This window comes from Echiichthys vipera, assembly GCF_963691815.1.
Source record: "Echiichthys vipera genome assembly, chromosome: 21".
NCBI lineage: Eukaryota > Metazoa > Chordata > Actinopteri > Perciformes > Trachinidae > Echiichthys > Echiichthys vipera.
The window spans coordinates 10,247,468-10,264,195 of NC_139846.1; the positions used below are offsets into that span (position 1 = coordinate 10,247,468).

Sequence of the window (16,728 nt, forward strand, 5' to 3'; positions counted from 1 at the left end):
CTATTCACTAAGAGTGATTTGACCCTCTTTAACACTCTGTAGTAGGTACTAATTTCCATGAAAAACCCTCTAGCACAAAGGAAGCAGCAGTAGTTTGCTTTGAAAACTAAAACAAACTGGACACCACAGAAAAAAAGTACAGACTACAGAACTTTGTATCAATTCTAAATCTGAGGAAAGAAGAAAACACAGGACTGATTGAAGTTCTCTTTAAAAAGTCGTGTCAAAATAACAAGAATGTCAGTGACCGATATCTTAAATAAATCCTCTGCGCACAACCTCCTGGAACGGTAATGACTTGTAAGCATTTTAATATAATAACAACTATTGTGATATGTGTGCAGATGTGAGGTCGGAACCAACCACTGGATCCAGTGCAATGACACTCCGGTCAAGTTTGCACGTTTCCCCGTCACGGGCCTGGTGGAGGGTCGCTCCTATATGTTCCGTGTGCGTGCCGTCAACAAGAGCGGCATGAGCCACCCATCCAGAGTCTCTGAGCCGGTGGCTGCTATGGACCCAGCTGACCGCGCACGCATGAGAGGTACTGCAACCTTTAATACACATCTTACCAGTGTCCTAGACATATTCAAATAGATTAATTAACTCATAATAGTAAAATTGTAGAATTAAAGTCAGTGTAATCAGCAGACAACAGCTCCATAAAACACTGGTGACATCTTTACATGTTTTTTTATAGAACTTTAATGTTGCTATTATATGATTATCTACAGGTAGATAATACTACATTGTGTTCATACTTTAATGGATTTTATTTTGTTTTAACAATCTGAATCTGCAGAGTAACAAGTAACTACAGTTATTTACAAATGTAGTGGACTGAAAAGTACAATATTTCACTCTAAAATGTAGTGGAGTAAAAGTATAAAGTAGTATAAAATGAAGTAAAGTACCACAAAATTAAACTTAAATACAGTGCCTGAGTAAATGCACTTAGTTACATTCCAGCCCTGGTTTTAAATGGTTTCCCCCAATCAGATCAAATTCTGCTCAGTATATGATTGGAAACTGGACCGATTAAAAATGTGAATATTGGAGCAAAATCAGATCCCTAACTTTTTATGATCCTCTACTTGCTGTCAGGCACCTCTGCTCCCTGGACCGGCCAAATCATTGTCACAGAGGAGGAGCCTGCAGGTGGGACATTTCTTCTTTAAAACCATGTCTATACCCGTCATATCTACGACACCCAGTGACAGTGTTTTATAAATCATATTCATGATGTGTATTGTGCATTTCTATTTAGAGCACTGTGCTACATAAATAGAGTTGACTTACTTACTTAACTTAAGGTCATTCTCCTGCTGCATGACTGATGTGTTCAAGGTCATCACTCTTTATCCCTTGCCCATCAGAGGGCGTTGTTCCAGGCAGACCTCTTGAGCTGCAGGTAACAGAGGCGACCAAAAACTATGTGGTGCTGAGCTGGAAGCCCCCTGGAGAGAAAGGCCTTGAGGGTGTCATGTACTATGTGGAAAAGGTAAATTATATACCAACATTTTTTTTTTTACATGTTACCTAATAAAAGGAGATATCCACTGAAGCGCCTCGTGTCCTTGTTTGTCAGTGTGTCTCGGGCACGGACAGCTGGCAGAGGGTGAACACAGAGATCCCGGTCAAGTCTCCTCGCTTTGCGCTGTTTGATCTCGCCGAGGGGAAATCGTACAGCTTCCGCGTCCGCTGCTGCAACTCTGCCGGTGTGGGCGAGCCATCTGACCCGACGGAGGCCACCACTGTTGGCGACAAGCTTGGTCAGAAAACAAACATGTACACATCCTAACAGCATTCACATTCACAATTGATGACAAAAAAAATGTCAAACATTCTGGTCCACAGATATCCCATCAGCCCCGGGAAAAGTAGTCCCTACCAGAAACACAGACACATCAGTCGTGGTGTCTTGGGAAGCGTCCAGTCACGCCAAAGAGTTGGTGGGATACTACATTGAGGGAAGCATTGTGGGCAGCAATGTGTGGGAGCCATGCAACAACAAGCCTGTAAAGGGTACCAGGTAAAATGACTCACTCACTCATACCACTCATCTTCAACCGCTTATCCGGGGTCGGGTCTCGGGTGCGGCAGCTCTGGCAGGGGACCCCAAACTTCCCTTTCCCAGGCCACATTAACCAGCTCTAACTGGGGGATCCCGAAGCTAAAATGACTCCTCCTCCTCTATATACACACTTTCACTAACAAATTTGATCCCATTTGATCTACATTTGCAGGTTCATCTGCCACGGTCTGATGACGGGAGAGAAATACGTGTTCAGGGTGAGGGCATTGAACGCAGCAGGGCTCAGCCAGTTCTCCCCGGAGTCTGAGCCTGTGGAGGTGAAGGCAGCTATTGGTGAGTCAAACTGTGGGTTCACATCTCAATACAAGAAGCTCGGGAATGACTCAGAGGAGAATTATAGAGTAATATTGTTTATTCACATGTGTGGCTTAAAGGAAAGATTCACCTTTAAAAAAAAGAAAAGCTCTCTAATAATGTTTTGAAATCAGCTGTTGGTGTTGTAACTTCCATTTCTGAAGTCATTTTGTGTGCAATTGCATTCGAGTGAATAATGTTAGGATATATCATCTTAGGACATTTCTATGATACTTTTAGATGCAACAAGATTATATAGAATTGAATGCAGCCCAAATGTGGACTTTCTTTAATCATTTGAAAAGGTCAGCTTTAGAAAAAGTTAAATTAGAAAATCTAATCTCTTAAGGTCCTTTATTGTCTGTTTTTTATTTAAAAAAAAACAGGTGGAGGTGCTGTGTAAATACTATATAAATACTGTGAAAGTACCAAAACTGTTAAACCACAGAGAACGCACACAGCCCGTATTCAGAAACTGTGTCTTTAAACGAGCCGTGAGGACTTCTGTACGGTTGTGTTGTCACAACTAGACTTTACGTAGAGGGAAAGTGCTGCTACAGCGCTGTTACAGTCATTCCCCGACTGCAATGACGGTGCAGAGATGCCGAGAATGTAGATGTGGAGATGGCAATACTGTTTTTTTCAGGTGGGCGTCTTAAAGAGACAGGCACTAAAACAAATTAATACAGGTATATTCAGACAGACCGTATGAGAAAAATAATGTTTTTTTTAACATTAAAGCATGTAAAAATATTCTAGTGGAAACCCAAAATACTAAAAACTTGACAATGTGAATTGTATGGGACCTTTTATTACCTAGTTCAAAAGGTATTCTGGGAAATGTAGGAAACAGAGGCTGACACCTGAAGTAGAGGTAGATGAGGCAGGTTTAGGTGAGCTCATTAAAAAGAGGAGATTTCACTTCAAGATGACTCCTGAAATGCCCTGAACACCAACAAATCATGATTGGTTTAAATATGTGCTCTAAGGGTGGAATTGTCCTTTAAAACATGTCTACAGTTTTGCAATAATGAGCATTTTAACATGATGTCTTCAGTTTTTTTATACTGTATCATCAGCATCTACACCCCCACACTCTCTCCACCATGGTTCCACCCTGTCACGTTTTTCTGCACTGTTATGTGCCTCACCCACCCACCGCCTTTTCCAGCCACATCCACCCTCCTCCTCCTCCTCCTCCCCCCAGACTTGTAGACTTCCTCTAATTTGGGTCTGTACGATCCAATTCAGCGATTGTTACAAACTGGCTCAATGTCACACACCCACCACCAACACCATCACCACCACCTTTCATTTCCCTCTCCTTTCCTGGGCACAAGGCGTGTCGGCAACCCCACATGGTGCTGAAGGTACCGACGCACACACCTCTCCTCCCACCCCACCGGTACCCTTAAACTGCACTGAGCTTCTCTATCCTAACTCCTCTCCTGTGGCAGCTAACCTGCAAGTGGAACTGTTTTAATGATGAGTCTATAAATGATTTATGAAATATGAAAATTCCTGATGCACAAAAAATGTTTTATTCTGAATAAGCCCAATTCATGGCAATAGCTCTTCAAAATCTGGATGTTTAGGATAATACGAGTAGGCTAGTCTTGCGAAAATCTGCTAAATATAATTTTATTAGATCCTCCACTTCGCCAAAACGGCGGCATCTGTGGTGTGACGAGGGTGCAAATTAATTTTTTTTTTTTCTCGCAAATTTACGGAAATTTTTTTCTTGTAAATTTGATACCTTTAACTTGTAAACTCTAAACTCAGAGAATACGTCTTTAATCTGATTTCTTTAATTTGGACAGCATAAGTCTAAATGTAATAAAGCTATAACTCTGTATCTTCACATTATCTAAATATGATTCCACTGAATAAATAAATGTTAATAAACGATAAAATATTGTCAGAGACGCTCTTCCTGATCTCCTGCACGTGTTCCCTACAGTCTCTCTCTCTCTGCATTATAACGTTCAGCCTTTGGATGTCACTCATTCACTGGCCAGCTTTGTTCTTGCTCCGTTTGCCCTCATGAAACACACTCACTTTGTACACAGTTAGGAAAATGCCAATGGATTTCTCTGCAGGCGTATTGGTGAATGTTCACACAGTCATTTCTAATTTGTTAAATTACAAAGAAGGGAATGGGCTGTTATACTATAACCTACTAATAACAATTTATACAGTACATTTTATACAAGAAAAGTTCTTAATTTTGAGGTAAAATACTAAGCAAAAGATAAAAAAACAGTAATATTACTTCATATCATTAGATCAATGATTTCATCTTTTGAGTTGGAATATAAGAGGTGAAATCTATTGGCATTGTTACTAAAGTACAGTGTTTTTTCATAGAGGGTTGATGCAAAGCCTGCACACCCACAGTCATTGCCTGTTCTGCTCTTCGTGCCTGCATGCTCTCATAAATGAGTCCTACTCACCTCCTCACACGGATGTCACTTGTTGGTCATCTTGTCTTCATTTTCTTCTCCCAGTCAGATGAAGACATTTTACTGTATTTGATAGTCTGATGAACTGTTTCTGTTTGACTTCTCTGGATGTTGTGTGACAGAGAGGAGCTGTGACTTGTGAATGAGATCTGTTGCCTGTTTTATTTGTTTTGTTTTTTTTAATAAAAAGCTCTTCTGCTTTTCTCTGCTAACTCCTGTAGGGGGCGGCATCCCTCATGGTGTGTTGCCGGAGATGGGGCCGGGGGGTAACGCGGGCCAACTAACCGAGCACAGGCCACGCTGGACGGGCACGCATGAAACTGTCCAGTTTACCCCTGACACTTTTCAAAAGCGCATTAAAGCTCAGGCTGACACCGAAGCCAGGCAGGGGGCCCTCGCACAGCCCGACCCTATGGAGAATAAACGCAAGGGGGGCAAGAGAGGCAGTGTGTCCTGGGCCCCTGACCTGGCAAAAGAGCTGGTCTCAGAGTCTGTGTCAGACTCAGTTTCTGACTCACTAACTGACTTAGCTGCACACTTACACCCAGTCACTGCTGCGGTTCAGGATCAGGCTGTAGAGACAGTCAATGAGCCTGAGGCCAAACAGGCGTGTAAGTTCTCTGTAGATGCTTCTGCTAATCGGGGGACAGCGAGGCCCGGGAGAGAGTCGGCAGGTGAGCACCGGTCACGGATGGAAATCTTTTCATCAACTCCAAAACAAACCACCACGTTCTAAAAGAAAGGTTTACCCTGTTAAAGCAGTGCTGCAAAGTTCTACTGTTACATTCACACACTTTTGACTTAAATAATCAATAAACAGTTGGTGACGTTCACTGCTGGTATTCTTCTCTTCAAGGTAAGTCACTGTAAAACACCACTAGACTTTAACTCAACACAGTCACGCTTGTCAATACTTTTTCTAGCCACCACTTCCCCACAAACCTTCTCACTGGGTGGCTCGACATCAGGCACCTCAGGACCTGCCATCACATTGAGTACCCAGAGCACTTTAACACACAAACACACACACACACACACACACACACACACTTACATGGCAGGAGCCAGCTAATCCCACCCTGAACTTGAAAATTGGGTCATTGAGCCAGCACAAGAGCAGGACACTTGTGACCTTTTTGGTAGTGCTCTTTGAACTCCAAGATGTCCACCTCCCGGACACTTAGACCAACGTCTCACCCCTAAATAGGGGAGAGTATCAAGTTCATGTGACTATTTGTGTGCGACAGAGACCTTTAGCTCATAGTCCCAGAAATCACTGTGTCCTTTGTTGTGTATTACCTTACCACAAAATGTATTTAATATATAACTATTTTCTAATGAATAGTATAAAGGAAAAGTTTGACATTCTGGGAAATACAAGTATTTGCTTTCTTGCTGAGAAGGTTGATAACGCTCCCATTGTTTGTCCGTCTCTCGGATGGATAAACAGGCCCATAATCGTCATGGAGTCATCCCTATGTCCCCATGTTCCTCGTTGTAAAAGGCTGATCCTCACAGTTCAATTTGCAAAAGAAAAAAGGGAGATGGGTGTTTCAAATGCATCTTGAATAGAAAAAAATCTGTCCAACCACTGTGGAGATATCAATGACAAGAAAACGGACGAACAGCTTACCCGGCTCTGTCCAAAGGTCACAAAAGATCCCCTACAAGCACCTCATAAGCTCACTGATTAAATATTATTTTAATTCTGTTTTACGGAGGCTTATGTGTCCGGCCTGTCTGGGTTCTTGATGTATAGATTAAACAAAAAAGACACAATGTGATTCTTATTTGTGAGCTTTAGTGAATAAACATTTTGGACAGAGTCTTCGTATTTAGCTTATGTTTTCATCTAACTCTCAGCAAGAGAGCATTTTCCCCAAATTCTCAAACCGTTACTTTCAGCAAATCATAACACAAAATTATGATAAAAAAGGTTAAAGGTGCAGTTATGTCGTGTTTGACAATATTCTGTTACAGCAGGTATTCACCTACTTTTACAAAATTAAGTGGTGACTTCAGTGACGGTTTGGCCATGGAAGAAAGTGAGTTGTAATGAAGCCAATACCTGCTGTAAAGGGAAAAGTAAAATAAACCCATGAAGAACCCAAGAATTTCAAAGATAAAGCATTACAAATATATCAGCTGGTGGGAGGCGTAAAAATAAGTCTGGGAGTTAAAAGTATCACCTCATTGTAGTGCTTCAGTTTCCTATTACATCACCCTGTTCCCCTGCTGAGGCATTATGGTGTTAATTTATGTTTTCTGTCATCTCAGCCTCCCCTGCTCCACCCTATGGCATCACTGTCCTGGAGTGTGTGAACGACTCCATGGTGCTGGCCTGGAAACAGCCGAGCTTCATCGGCGGTGCTGACATCACTGGCTATTTCGTGGATTACCGTGAGGTCATCGATGGTGTGCCGGGGAAGTGGCACGAGGCCAACATCAGGGCTATCAGCGAGCGGGCCTACAGGGTGTGCTATTACATTCAATAACCAACATACAGGGCTCAGTTGAGTTTCACTTCCATAAGGTTTTGTCTGTTTGTCCCTTTGTCTACAGGTGTCTGACCTGAAGGAGAACAGGAAGTACCAGTTCCAGGTGCGGGCAGCCAACATGGCAGGTGTCGGCATCCCTTCACTGCCCAGTAACACCTTCCTGTGCGAGGAGTGGACCATCGCCGTGCCAGGTTGGTTCAACCTCAAACACACCTTGTGGCAAACCCAAAATTTTGTATTACAGAATTTGAGTCCCCTTATATCTTTAGCTAGTAGTAGTCACTTCACCATATTCACTAAGGATATTAGGAATGGTGTGAATAAGCTACCTGAAAGAGCAATGTCTCTTTATTTTAGAAAGGGCAGGCTAAAAAAATAAACTCTGGAAGAACTGGCATCCCCCTATAACTTTTTCCAGGAAAGAAGTAACGTCCCCATGTTCACCAAGGACATTAGGCATAATCTGAAGTGACTACAAGATAAAACTCTTGATACTTCTGATATTATTTATTGACCTCTTTAACATTAGTTAAACATAATCACACTAACTGACCTGCAGATTGTGTGTTTCTTTCTGTCTGTTTTGGATCACAGGACCTCCTCATGACCTGCAGATAAGAGAGGTGCGAAGCGACTCTCTGGTGTTGCTGTGGAAACCACCTGTGTATCAAGGCCGCGATCCGGTCAACGGATTCTACATCGACATCAAGGAAGCGGACGCACCGGAGGAGGCTTGGAGAGGAGTGAACACTAAAGCTACAGAGAAAACGTTCTTCAAGGTCGCCGTCGTCAGGCTGAACACTTCTTCTTCATGTACTCCTGTGGCAGGGGCTGGTGTGTAATCTCATTACCTTCTTTCATTTTGCAGATTAATAATCTGAAGGAAGGAGAGATGTTTGTGTTCCGTGTGCGCGCACAGAATAAAGCCGGTGTTGGTCAAACCTCAGACGTGACAGAGCCGGTCCCTGCACTCACCAAACCAGGTAGGAAAGACGTTTGATTGTAATGGACTAGTGATGAGCTTGTTATTTCAAGCTCTAACACCGTCTCTCTCTGGGTTTCAGGCACCAAGGAGATACTAGTGGATGTTGACGATGACGGGATCATCTCCCTGAACTTTGAATGCTGTGACATGACCCCCGACTCCAAATTTGTGTGGTCCAAGAATTACGAGGACATCACAGACTCATCCCGCCTGAACATAGACACCAAGGGAAACAAGTGAGAAGACTTTTTAAGATGAGACTCACAGATCGACACGCCATCAATCTCTTACCTATTACGCCTCCGTGCTGTGTTTTCCCTGCAGGTCCAAGATGGCTTTCAACACTCCTGGGGAGGACGACATTGGCATTTACTCTTGTCTTGTCACACACACGGATGGTGCTTCATCCAGCTACAATCTCTCGGAGGAAGGTGGGTAAAATGACTCTGGACAGTGTCCGAAGTTTCCCTTTCTCACATGTAGCACAGAACAGGAGACGCGTTCCTACTTACTGGAAATACTCCGGTAAGTCTCTTGCCGTTTTTTGATTTGTCCAATGATTTTGGCGTCCACCCTCACCGACAGAAGTTTTCATGTAAATCACCCCTCTGCTTCACCCTCGGATGTTTGTTTTCTTTAGGTTTCGCAGGAGCTGCATGATAGAAACTTTATCAATTCTCCACACAATGAGCAGCTCAAGTCACACATGGGCTCAAATGGACATTACACAGACTTTGTTCTCGGGGAATAAAGTCTTTTTAATGTCCGATCCAACTGATTCGGACATGTGCAACACATTAAATCACAATATTTCAAGAAGTAAATGTAATAAAATGACTTCAGTTTTCTGCTTTTTGTCGTCTGTTTATGAATCTCTTTCTCATATTCTTTGTCAGAGTTGAAGAAGCTGCTGGAGGTCAGTCATGACCACAAATTCCCAAGTGAGTGTATAAGCATGCAAGCACAGCTGCTTTTGAAGTATGTCATGGGCTAAACTGTTTCTTTGAGCTGGCTCTCACTCTTTCTTCACTAGTTATTCCCCTGAAGTCAGAGTTGGCTGTGGAGCTGCTGGAGAAAGGTAGAGTCCGCTTTTGGCTGCAGGCAGACAAGATCTCAGCCAACGGCAAAGTGGAATACGTCTTTAATGATAATGCTGTCTCTCAGGGGGAGGTCAGTAAAAAATTAACATTCATAATGTATATAGTAATTACCTTTTGTATGCATGTGAGAAAAGTTGAAGTTATTGTCTTTGTTTTGCAGAAATACAAGATGAACTTCGACAAGAACACCGGCGTGATCGAAATGATCATGGACTGTCTGACTCCGGCAGATGAGGGCACTTTCACCTTCCAGTTGCAGGATGGAAAAGCTACCAACCAGTCCAGCTTGGTGCTGATAGGAGACGGTATGTTCAGTCAGACAATAAAATCCTGAAGATGATCCTACTCACAAATTCTATGAAGGTAGACCTCAGTGACTTTTTCTTTACAACTAGGTTATATACTATTTTAGATGCTAAAACCTGCAGAGAATCAGTGGAAACGTTTGGGCATAGAAGCTTCTGTTCATATGAGTGACATGAAATTATCTAAAAGACATGAGTTTACTTAGTTATACTGCAAAGCAAAGCAACAATAATTCACGTGACGCCTTTTTGTCACGTAAAAGTGAATATTTTGGTTCAAAGTCAAATTTGCTAGCCTCCATGGCTCCCCCATAGAAGCTCGGCCCTAGAAACCTTTCCTGTGGATATATAGATATAGACATCATGGTTTGAGTAAGTGTGGTTTTGAGCCATAAAATGTTAACATTGTAAACTCTTTTTATTTGCAGTGTTCAAGGAGCTGCAGAAGGAATCAGAGTTCCAGATGAAAGAATGGGTCAGAAAGCAAGGTAAGGGACAATCACTATTATGACTATTGTAGCCCTATACACTCATGTATTTAATGCTGCAAATGCATTTATTAATCATGCATTTAGAGCTTCAACTAAAGATTAATATTATCGATGAATCTGCTGATTATTGCCTTGATTAAACGATTAGTTGTGTTGTCTTTAACACGTCAAAACGCGTCAAAAAATGAGCCTGAGGTCTTTAAAATGTCTTGTTTTGTCTGTTACTAAGATATCAAGAGAAAAGCAGAAAAAAAACTCACACTAAAGATGTTGGAACTACCAAATATTTGGTATTTTAGTTTGAAAATGGACACCAACGATTATCAAAATAATTGAAAATGAATTTCCTGTTGATCAATGATCAAATAATTGACTCAACGTTTCAGCTCTATTGGTCATCGTTGATCTATGTTTGCGTTACGAGACATGATTTCCATTTTGATGACTCTCCTGTTTGTTCCAGGTCCTCACTTCATCGAGTATTTGGGCTATGAGGTGACACCAGAGTGCTGTGTTATACTGAAATGCAAGGTGAGACAGAACTTTAAAGCTTTCTCATTCTGCACTCTTTTAAAGGAATAATGTTTCAACAAAAATCCTTCTGTGTTGATGCATGTCAGGTCGGCAACATGAAGAAGGAGACCTCTGCGCTGTGGTACAAAGACGGACACGAGATCAAGGCAGACGAGCATCTGGGCTTCACCGAGGGAGTGCTGAAACTGGAAATTGCTCAGGTAGAAATATGAGAAAGGAAGTGTGAATTCATGTGTGTATGTATTTATATATCTGTGTATATTTCTGTACTGTATAACTGTCAGTGAATTCATTTGCATATATGAATGTTAACGGTGGAATCCTTGCACAGCTCTGTTTATGTCTGAACTCCAAAAATATATGGATCCTTCGCATTTTATCTTTCACTTCCACGTTGGTCTACATCAGGTCTTTGAGTAAGTTGGGAGAAAAAGAGATCAAAAAGGAAAAGGAGTTGCTAAAAAGCTTATTTTTTTACTAATTACACTAAAAGGTTTGTTATAAATAACCAGCATTATCTGTCTTTACAAACAAAATGACATATCATATTTTAAAAGAATGATATGTAACTTTTCTGCATTAAAATGACAAAAACGACTAGGCATTTCTCATGTGTTGCGGTTGTGGTTGTCCATATCCATATTATCCAGTTTCAAGCCACATTTTTAGGATATATTTTTTTAGATCTCGGTTATATTTTATATTTTACCTGGATGAAGAATTTTAATCATCGGACATATGAATCTAAAGTTATCAGAGAATCGAGCAGAGCTAAATGTTAGAAGCCTGACAGCTCGCAGTGGTTTTTATTGCTTTTAATCACCGGCTCTGTTGTTTTGGGGAGGACGAGACCACTGTTGATAATTCGTCTCCCGGTAAAAACCTCCCAAACAAGGAATACTGGAGGAATCTAACCCGGTAGGGGCTGACTGCGATGACGACAATGGTCGCACAACGTCATTAAACTCTACCTTTTGTTATTGTTATTGTTTGATTGGGAGACCCCTTGCGGCAGAAAGTTACATATTGTGCATTTAAGTCTTAACAAAGCCATTTAATTAATTCAAACTACATCCTAAATGCCATGATCACTTTCCTTTTCCAACTGTCTATGTCTCTGTTTCCATTCTGTTTCTCAAAATTCATTCCCATCCCACTGTACCGTCTCTAAATGTCTGTCCTAGTGTCATTCAGTTGACGTCATGACATCCTTCTAGCTAGTCTAACATATAAACTTGATGTCACATGTGTCCTGTTTCAGCGAGGCTCCCCTGCAGGCACAGCAGAAGACGACCTAATCTGGAGAAACCTAAAAGTTGGGAACAGTTATCAGTTGTCGTCATGGGCCCACGGCCACTTCTGGTTTTTCCGTTCTGCCTGAGAATGCTTTAGTTTTCGTGTTTGTTTGTTTCTTTGTCTGTTTGTTTGATTGTTTGTCCGTTGGCTTTTTTGCTTTTGCGTCATATATGTGTTTTCTGCAGCACCCGTAGCAGAAGAGAAAAGCTTGCCTTTTCAGATGAATACAAATCATAATGTTTTATCAGTGTTGTTTTACGACCGATTTTTGACGTTCCTGCTCTCTCCGTCAGATTTCCAAGAAGGACGCTGGTGTGTATGAGGTGGTTCTGAAGGACGACAGAGGAAAGGACACTTCCAAACTGAATTTGACAGATCAAGGTAACCTTTGAGAGTCACACACTGAGATAACCAATCATGACTGTAGCAGATACATCACGATGATCTACTCTTGTTCTCTTCAAGGTTTCAAAGACTTGATGAACGAAGTTTTCAGTTTTATCGGTAAGAAGATAAACATTTTGGTGCCGGATTCATTTCGAATTTATAATTTGGCCCAAATGAAATATCTAAAAAAATGTTTTTAAATGCAGCCAATTCCTCCACTCCGCTGAAGATCACAAGCACAGATCAGGGCATCCGCCTCTACACCTTTGTAAACTACTACAACGATTTACTCCAAGTGACATGGCACTACAAGTACGTTCTGTGTCTACATTGCTATTTGTGCAAGCATGTCTACATTTGTTATCAAAATTATTTAAGAATGATGATCCCTCATTACACCTGAGAGTCACTTGGTTGTACTTTCCGTAATTAATTCCGTAAAATATATTTAATGCTTTGTGCACCTGCAGTCTTCCTCATGTTTCTGTGTCTCCGCGTCTGTAATGTCTCTCAGAGATTCAGCCATTGCCTTCTCCGACCGTATAAAGAGCGGTGTGGTCGGAGAGCAGCTGTGGCTGCAGATCTCAGAGCCCACAGAGAAAGACACAGGAAAATATGCCATTGAGTTTAACGATGGAAAAGGTGGCCTGAGGAGGACCGTTGAGCTGTCTGGTCAAGGTGAGACCACCAGCATATTTGAAACTTCGCTCTTAGCCGCAGTGATTGTATCCCCTTACTTGCACTCCAGTTTAATGTTGCTTGTGTTACGATCAGAGACCAAATGTGTAGTTTTTTGATTACCTCTCATAGGTAGATTTTGTGTTTTGCATTTAGTGTATCCTACAGACATTCATATCCTACTTTTATTTTTGTTTTTCAGCATTTGACGACGCTGTTGCAGAATTCGAGAGACTCAAGTAAGTTAGTAACTCCTAACTGTGATCACAGCGTGCATACAAACACATTTTGTTTTTGTTTTGAACCTACAGTGATTTGAGGAAATACATGAAGGGTTATGCACGCAGATTACTGAAGCCTTAACTTTCACTTCTGATTCTCAGCACCTTTCACCTAATTTATTCTTTTTTCTTTCTTTTTACCTCATTAGAGCTGCTGCTATTGCAGAGAGAAGTAAGTTAATGACTTCTATATTTAAAGTTGTTTTTGTTGTTTGTCAGCTTTTAGGCCTGGATGGGGTAGAGATTTATGCATTTTCATTCAGTGAACCTGATTTTGGCATTGTATATATTGTGTATATTTCTGATTTGCACCTTAAATGTTATTGTTATCTTGGACTTTATATTTGCACTCTTCCCACTTTGTCATGCACAGCATTTTTCTTCTGGATAAATAAAGGTTTATCTAATGTTAGCTGCTGAACCGTCAAGATATCCTTCATATATTGTTTAATGGTGTTTAAAATACTGCAACTTGAATTTTAACTAAATGACAGATTATATAATCCTAGTCTTTGATGTGTAGTCACCTAATACTTGCCGAGTCCTTTAAAATACATTTTAAGATTATACTAAATAGAAACAAGTTATCTGGTCTATATATTGGTATAAATATTCACATATATTTAATGACAAACACGATCTTTTTATCTAGATTAACATAGAAAGGAAATGTATTTTACGGAAGCCCTAAACTATGAAAGCCCTAAACAGTCATACATAACATACATTTTATTTCCTCCGTTTTCTCGTGATAACAAGATAATTGTATCTGTTTTCCCGTGATATTAAGATCATTTTGCTCAGTTTTATCGTGATAACGAGATTATTATTTGAGATCTGGAGAATCAGTGTAGCAATGTCAGAGGAGCAGGAGAATATGGATCACAAAAAAGGCCTGACATAGGCTGAAATAACTTTATGCAAAATAACGTTAGCAAAGCTTCAGCTTTATCAGAGGTGCGAGTGAGCCTGATGTCCTCATTAACTACAGTTTTTTTTTTACAATATTATGACACAACAACATAAATACAAGTACAGGGAGGAGTTTTACAATGTGCACATTAATATACAGATAAAAGTTTGATATCATAAAAGCAAATAACCAACTGAAATCAAGTCAGTGTTGTCCATAGGGTTCTTCAAGATATGAGAAGTCTTTATGAGGCATGACATGTCAGATGTGATGGAATTCTCAGGCCTATCATGTTTCATTAATTTTCTATCACATTCATAATCTCGTTATCAGAAGAAAACGGAGGAAAAAAAATGTATGTAGTGTTTGACCTTTTAGGGCATCTTTACTATTTGCCATAATTGTTATCCGTGTTTCTTTCAGGTCGTGCTCGAGTAGCAGGAGGCCTGCCTGATGTGGTCACTATACAGGAGGGCAAGGTAAACTGCTTCAGCTGATAATAAACAGCACACTGACAGTTACAGAGAAACTGACTTTATGTGCCTGAACAGAACTGTTCTTTCTGTATAATATTCATGTCACGCTCTCACCAGGCCCTCAATCTCACCTGCAATATTTCGGGCGACCCCGTGCCAGACATCACCTGGCTGAAGAACGACAGGGAGATCACATCCGATGACCACTGCATCCTCAAGTTTGCGTCAGGCAAGTTCGCCAGCTTCACCATCACCGCCGTGAACTCATCGGACTCTGGCAAGTACAGCATCCTGGTGAAGAACAAGTACGGCACAGAGAGCTCAGACTTCACCGTAAGTGTCTTCAACCCTGACGAGGCGGGCGGCAAGAAAAAATAAAAGCGGTCCAAATCTTGTCGTAAATATGTATAAATGGAAAAAACACTGGAAACAGCGAGAGGAAAAAGAAACAGGCTTGAGGATGTTGTTAGATGTTTTGTGTAGAATATAAAATTAACTTTAGAGGTGCTAAATCTGAATTGAAACAGTTCAGAGAGAAATCCAGAGTGTGGTGAAGAGCTGTGACTTAAAATAAGAAAAGACATGCACTCATTTGGTCCAATAATAACAAATCTAACATCATGTCAAAAATGTTACTGGTGCAAGTTTAGTTTTGGTATGCAGAGAGGCAAATGTTGGCATTCATTGTACTCTGTTTGCTATGGAAGAAAAATGAAGCATTACTTGACAAAAGAAAGCCAAAGATAATAGTTTAAGATATGTTGTGTTGATGGGATGCAACGCTATAAATCATGGAAAAGCAATCATGAAGCTAGTGTGCCAAATGGTTGTATTATGTATGTATGTATTATCCCATTTGCTACAAATAATGTATACTTTACTGCCACGCAACAGTTTCAAAAGTGTCTTTCAGTTCATATTGTTAAAATGTGGAAAGCATTTTGCTGAGACATAATGTTTACAGAGAGTCATGATTAACAGTGACATGTCATCTTCGTTTTGCAAGATGTAGCAAGTCTTCAGGTCGGTGCATTCAAGTGCAGATGGGAGTTTTTAGATTCTGCTGTCAAGCTTTCTGTCTTCAGCAATGGTGGCAGATTTAGCGTTGAGATGCTAAAAGTCATGTTTGAAACAGTGGGTCCTATATTGCAGACACAGCTTGCCGAAAGCAGGCCTCTCATTTCCAGATTATATCAGCTGTGGCTAGTTAGCTAACTGAGCTAATGTTAGCTCTGTGCGATGGTTTGAAAACGCTGTCTACGATTGACCTTTCATAAGAGTTTGCACCCTGTTTGTAATTTCAAATTTTCAAAAGGTTTTTTGGGATGAAGACTAGCCTGGACTATCTGTTTGGCAAACATAATGATATCTTTTTTCACAAATCAAACGAAAGCGCAGGACAGAGCCGCTGACGTTACCCAAAGCTTTGATAGCATCTAGGACCCGTAACTAGGCTACTGTAGGTAGTAAGCTAGTTAGCTGAACATGCTAACAGTTTACGTTAAAGAAGATGAACGCACTGTTTAATCCTTTCCTGGTAATCCATGGTATGCTTCGTAAACAGTAAACCAAGTAAACTAAATTGGTTGCAAATGGGCTAAAACATACATTGTGTCATTTCATCACTCATTGTTTAGTCCTGTTTTATTATTATTCACAGTCATTTGAATGTTGTGATCATGGCATCACTTTCATTTTTTCCCTGTCTGTAGTAAATACTGTATGTTTGCCCTCTTGTTAATTATGTGAGTCACCATTGTAATGAGACCCCCTTCACAGTCCCTAATTAATTATGATGCCTCCTTTATTTTGGTATAACGATGCCCCTGTAATGAAGACCATGAGATCACTGTTCATTCATTTGGGTTTTTGCATCACTTCCTATTCCCCTGTTCCTTGATGAGACTAATAAAAACGAGCATGTACTTCCCCA

At 40.8% G+C, this 16,728-nt stretch overlaps 1 protein-coding gene across 4 annotated transcripts in view; it reads left to right on the forward strand.

Moving 5' to 3' along the window:
• myom1b (myomesin 1b) overlaps positions 1-16,728 on the forward strand; it is a 29,884-nt gene extending 13,156 nt beyond the window's left edge. For 3 of the 4 annotated variants that reach the window (XM_083936341.1, XM_083936342.1, XM_083936339.1), the window contains 27 exons: positions 345-544; positions 1,105-1,158; positions 1,377-1,501; positions 1,589-1,772; positions 1,858-2,032; positions 2,247-2,368; positions 7,129-7,325; positions 7,414-7,540; positions 7,944-8,128; positions 8,218-8,332; positions 8,414-8,570; positions 8,659-8,765; positions 9,231-9,275; positions 9,368-9,504; positions 9,595-9,739; positions 10,168-10,227; positions 10,694-10,761; positions 10,851-10,964; positions 12,026-12,079; positions 12,354-12,441; positions 12,526-12,564; positions 12,654-12,759; positions 12,962-13,125; positions 13,328-13,364; positions 13,556-13,578; positions 14,743-14,798; positions 14,913-16,728. In XM_083936341.1, coding sequence (XP_083792467.1) covers positions 345-544; positions 1,105-1,158; positions 1,377-1,501; positions 1,589-1,772; positions 1,858-2,032; positions 2,247-2,368; positions 7,129-7,325; positions 7,414-7,540; positions 7,944-8,128; positions 8,218-8,332; positions 8,414-8,570; positions 8,659-8,765; positions 9,231-9,275; positions 9,368-9,504; positions 9,595-9,739; positions 10,168-10,227; positions 10,694-10,761; positions 10,851-10,964; positions 12,026-12,079; positions 12,354-12,441; positions 12,526-12,564; positions 12,654-12,759; positions 12,962-13,125; positions 13,328-13,364; positions 13,556-13,578; positions 14,743-14,798; positions 14,913-15,173 — 3,145 coding nt within the window. In that variant the 3' untranslated portion in view covers positions 15,174-16,728. The remainder of the gene's footprint in view (positions 1-344; positions 545-1,104; positions 1,159-1,376; positions 1,502-1,588; positions 1,773-1,857; positions 2,033-2,246; positions 2,369-7,128; positions 7,326-7,413; positions 7,541-7,943; positions 8,129-8,217; positions 8,333-8,413; positions 8,571-8,658; positions 8,766-9,230; positions 9,276-9,367; positions 9,505-9,594; positions 9,740-10,167; positions 10,228-10,693; positions 10,762-10,850; positions 10,965-12,025; positions 12,080-12,353; positions 12,442-12,525; positions 12,565-12,653; positions 12,760-12,961; positions 13,126-13,327; positions 13,365-13,555; positions 13,579-14,742; positions 14,799-14,912) is intronic. The other variant, XM_083936340.1, reaches the window with a different exon arrangement.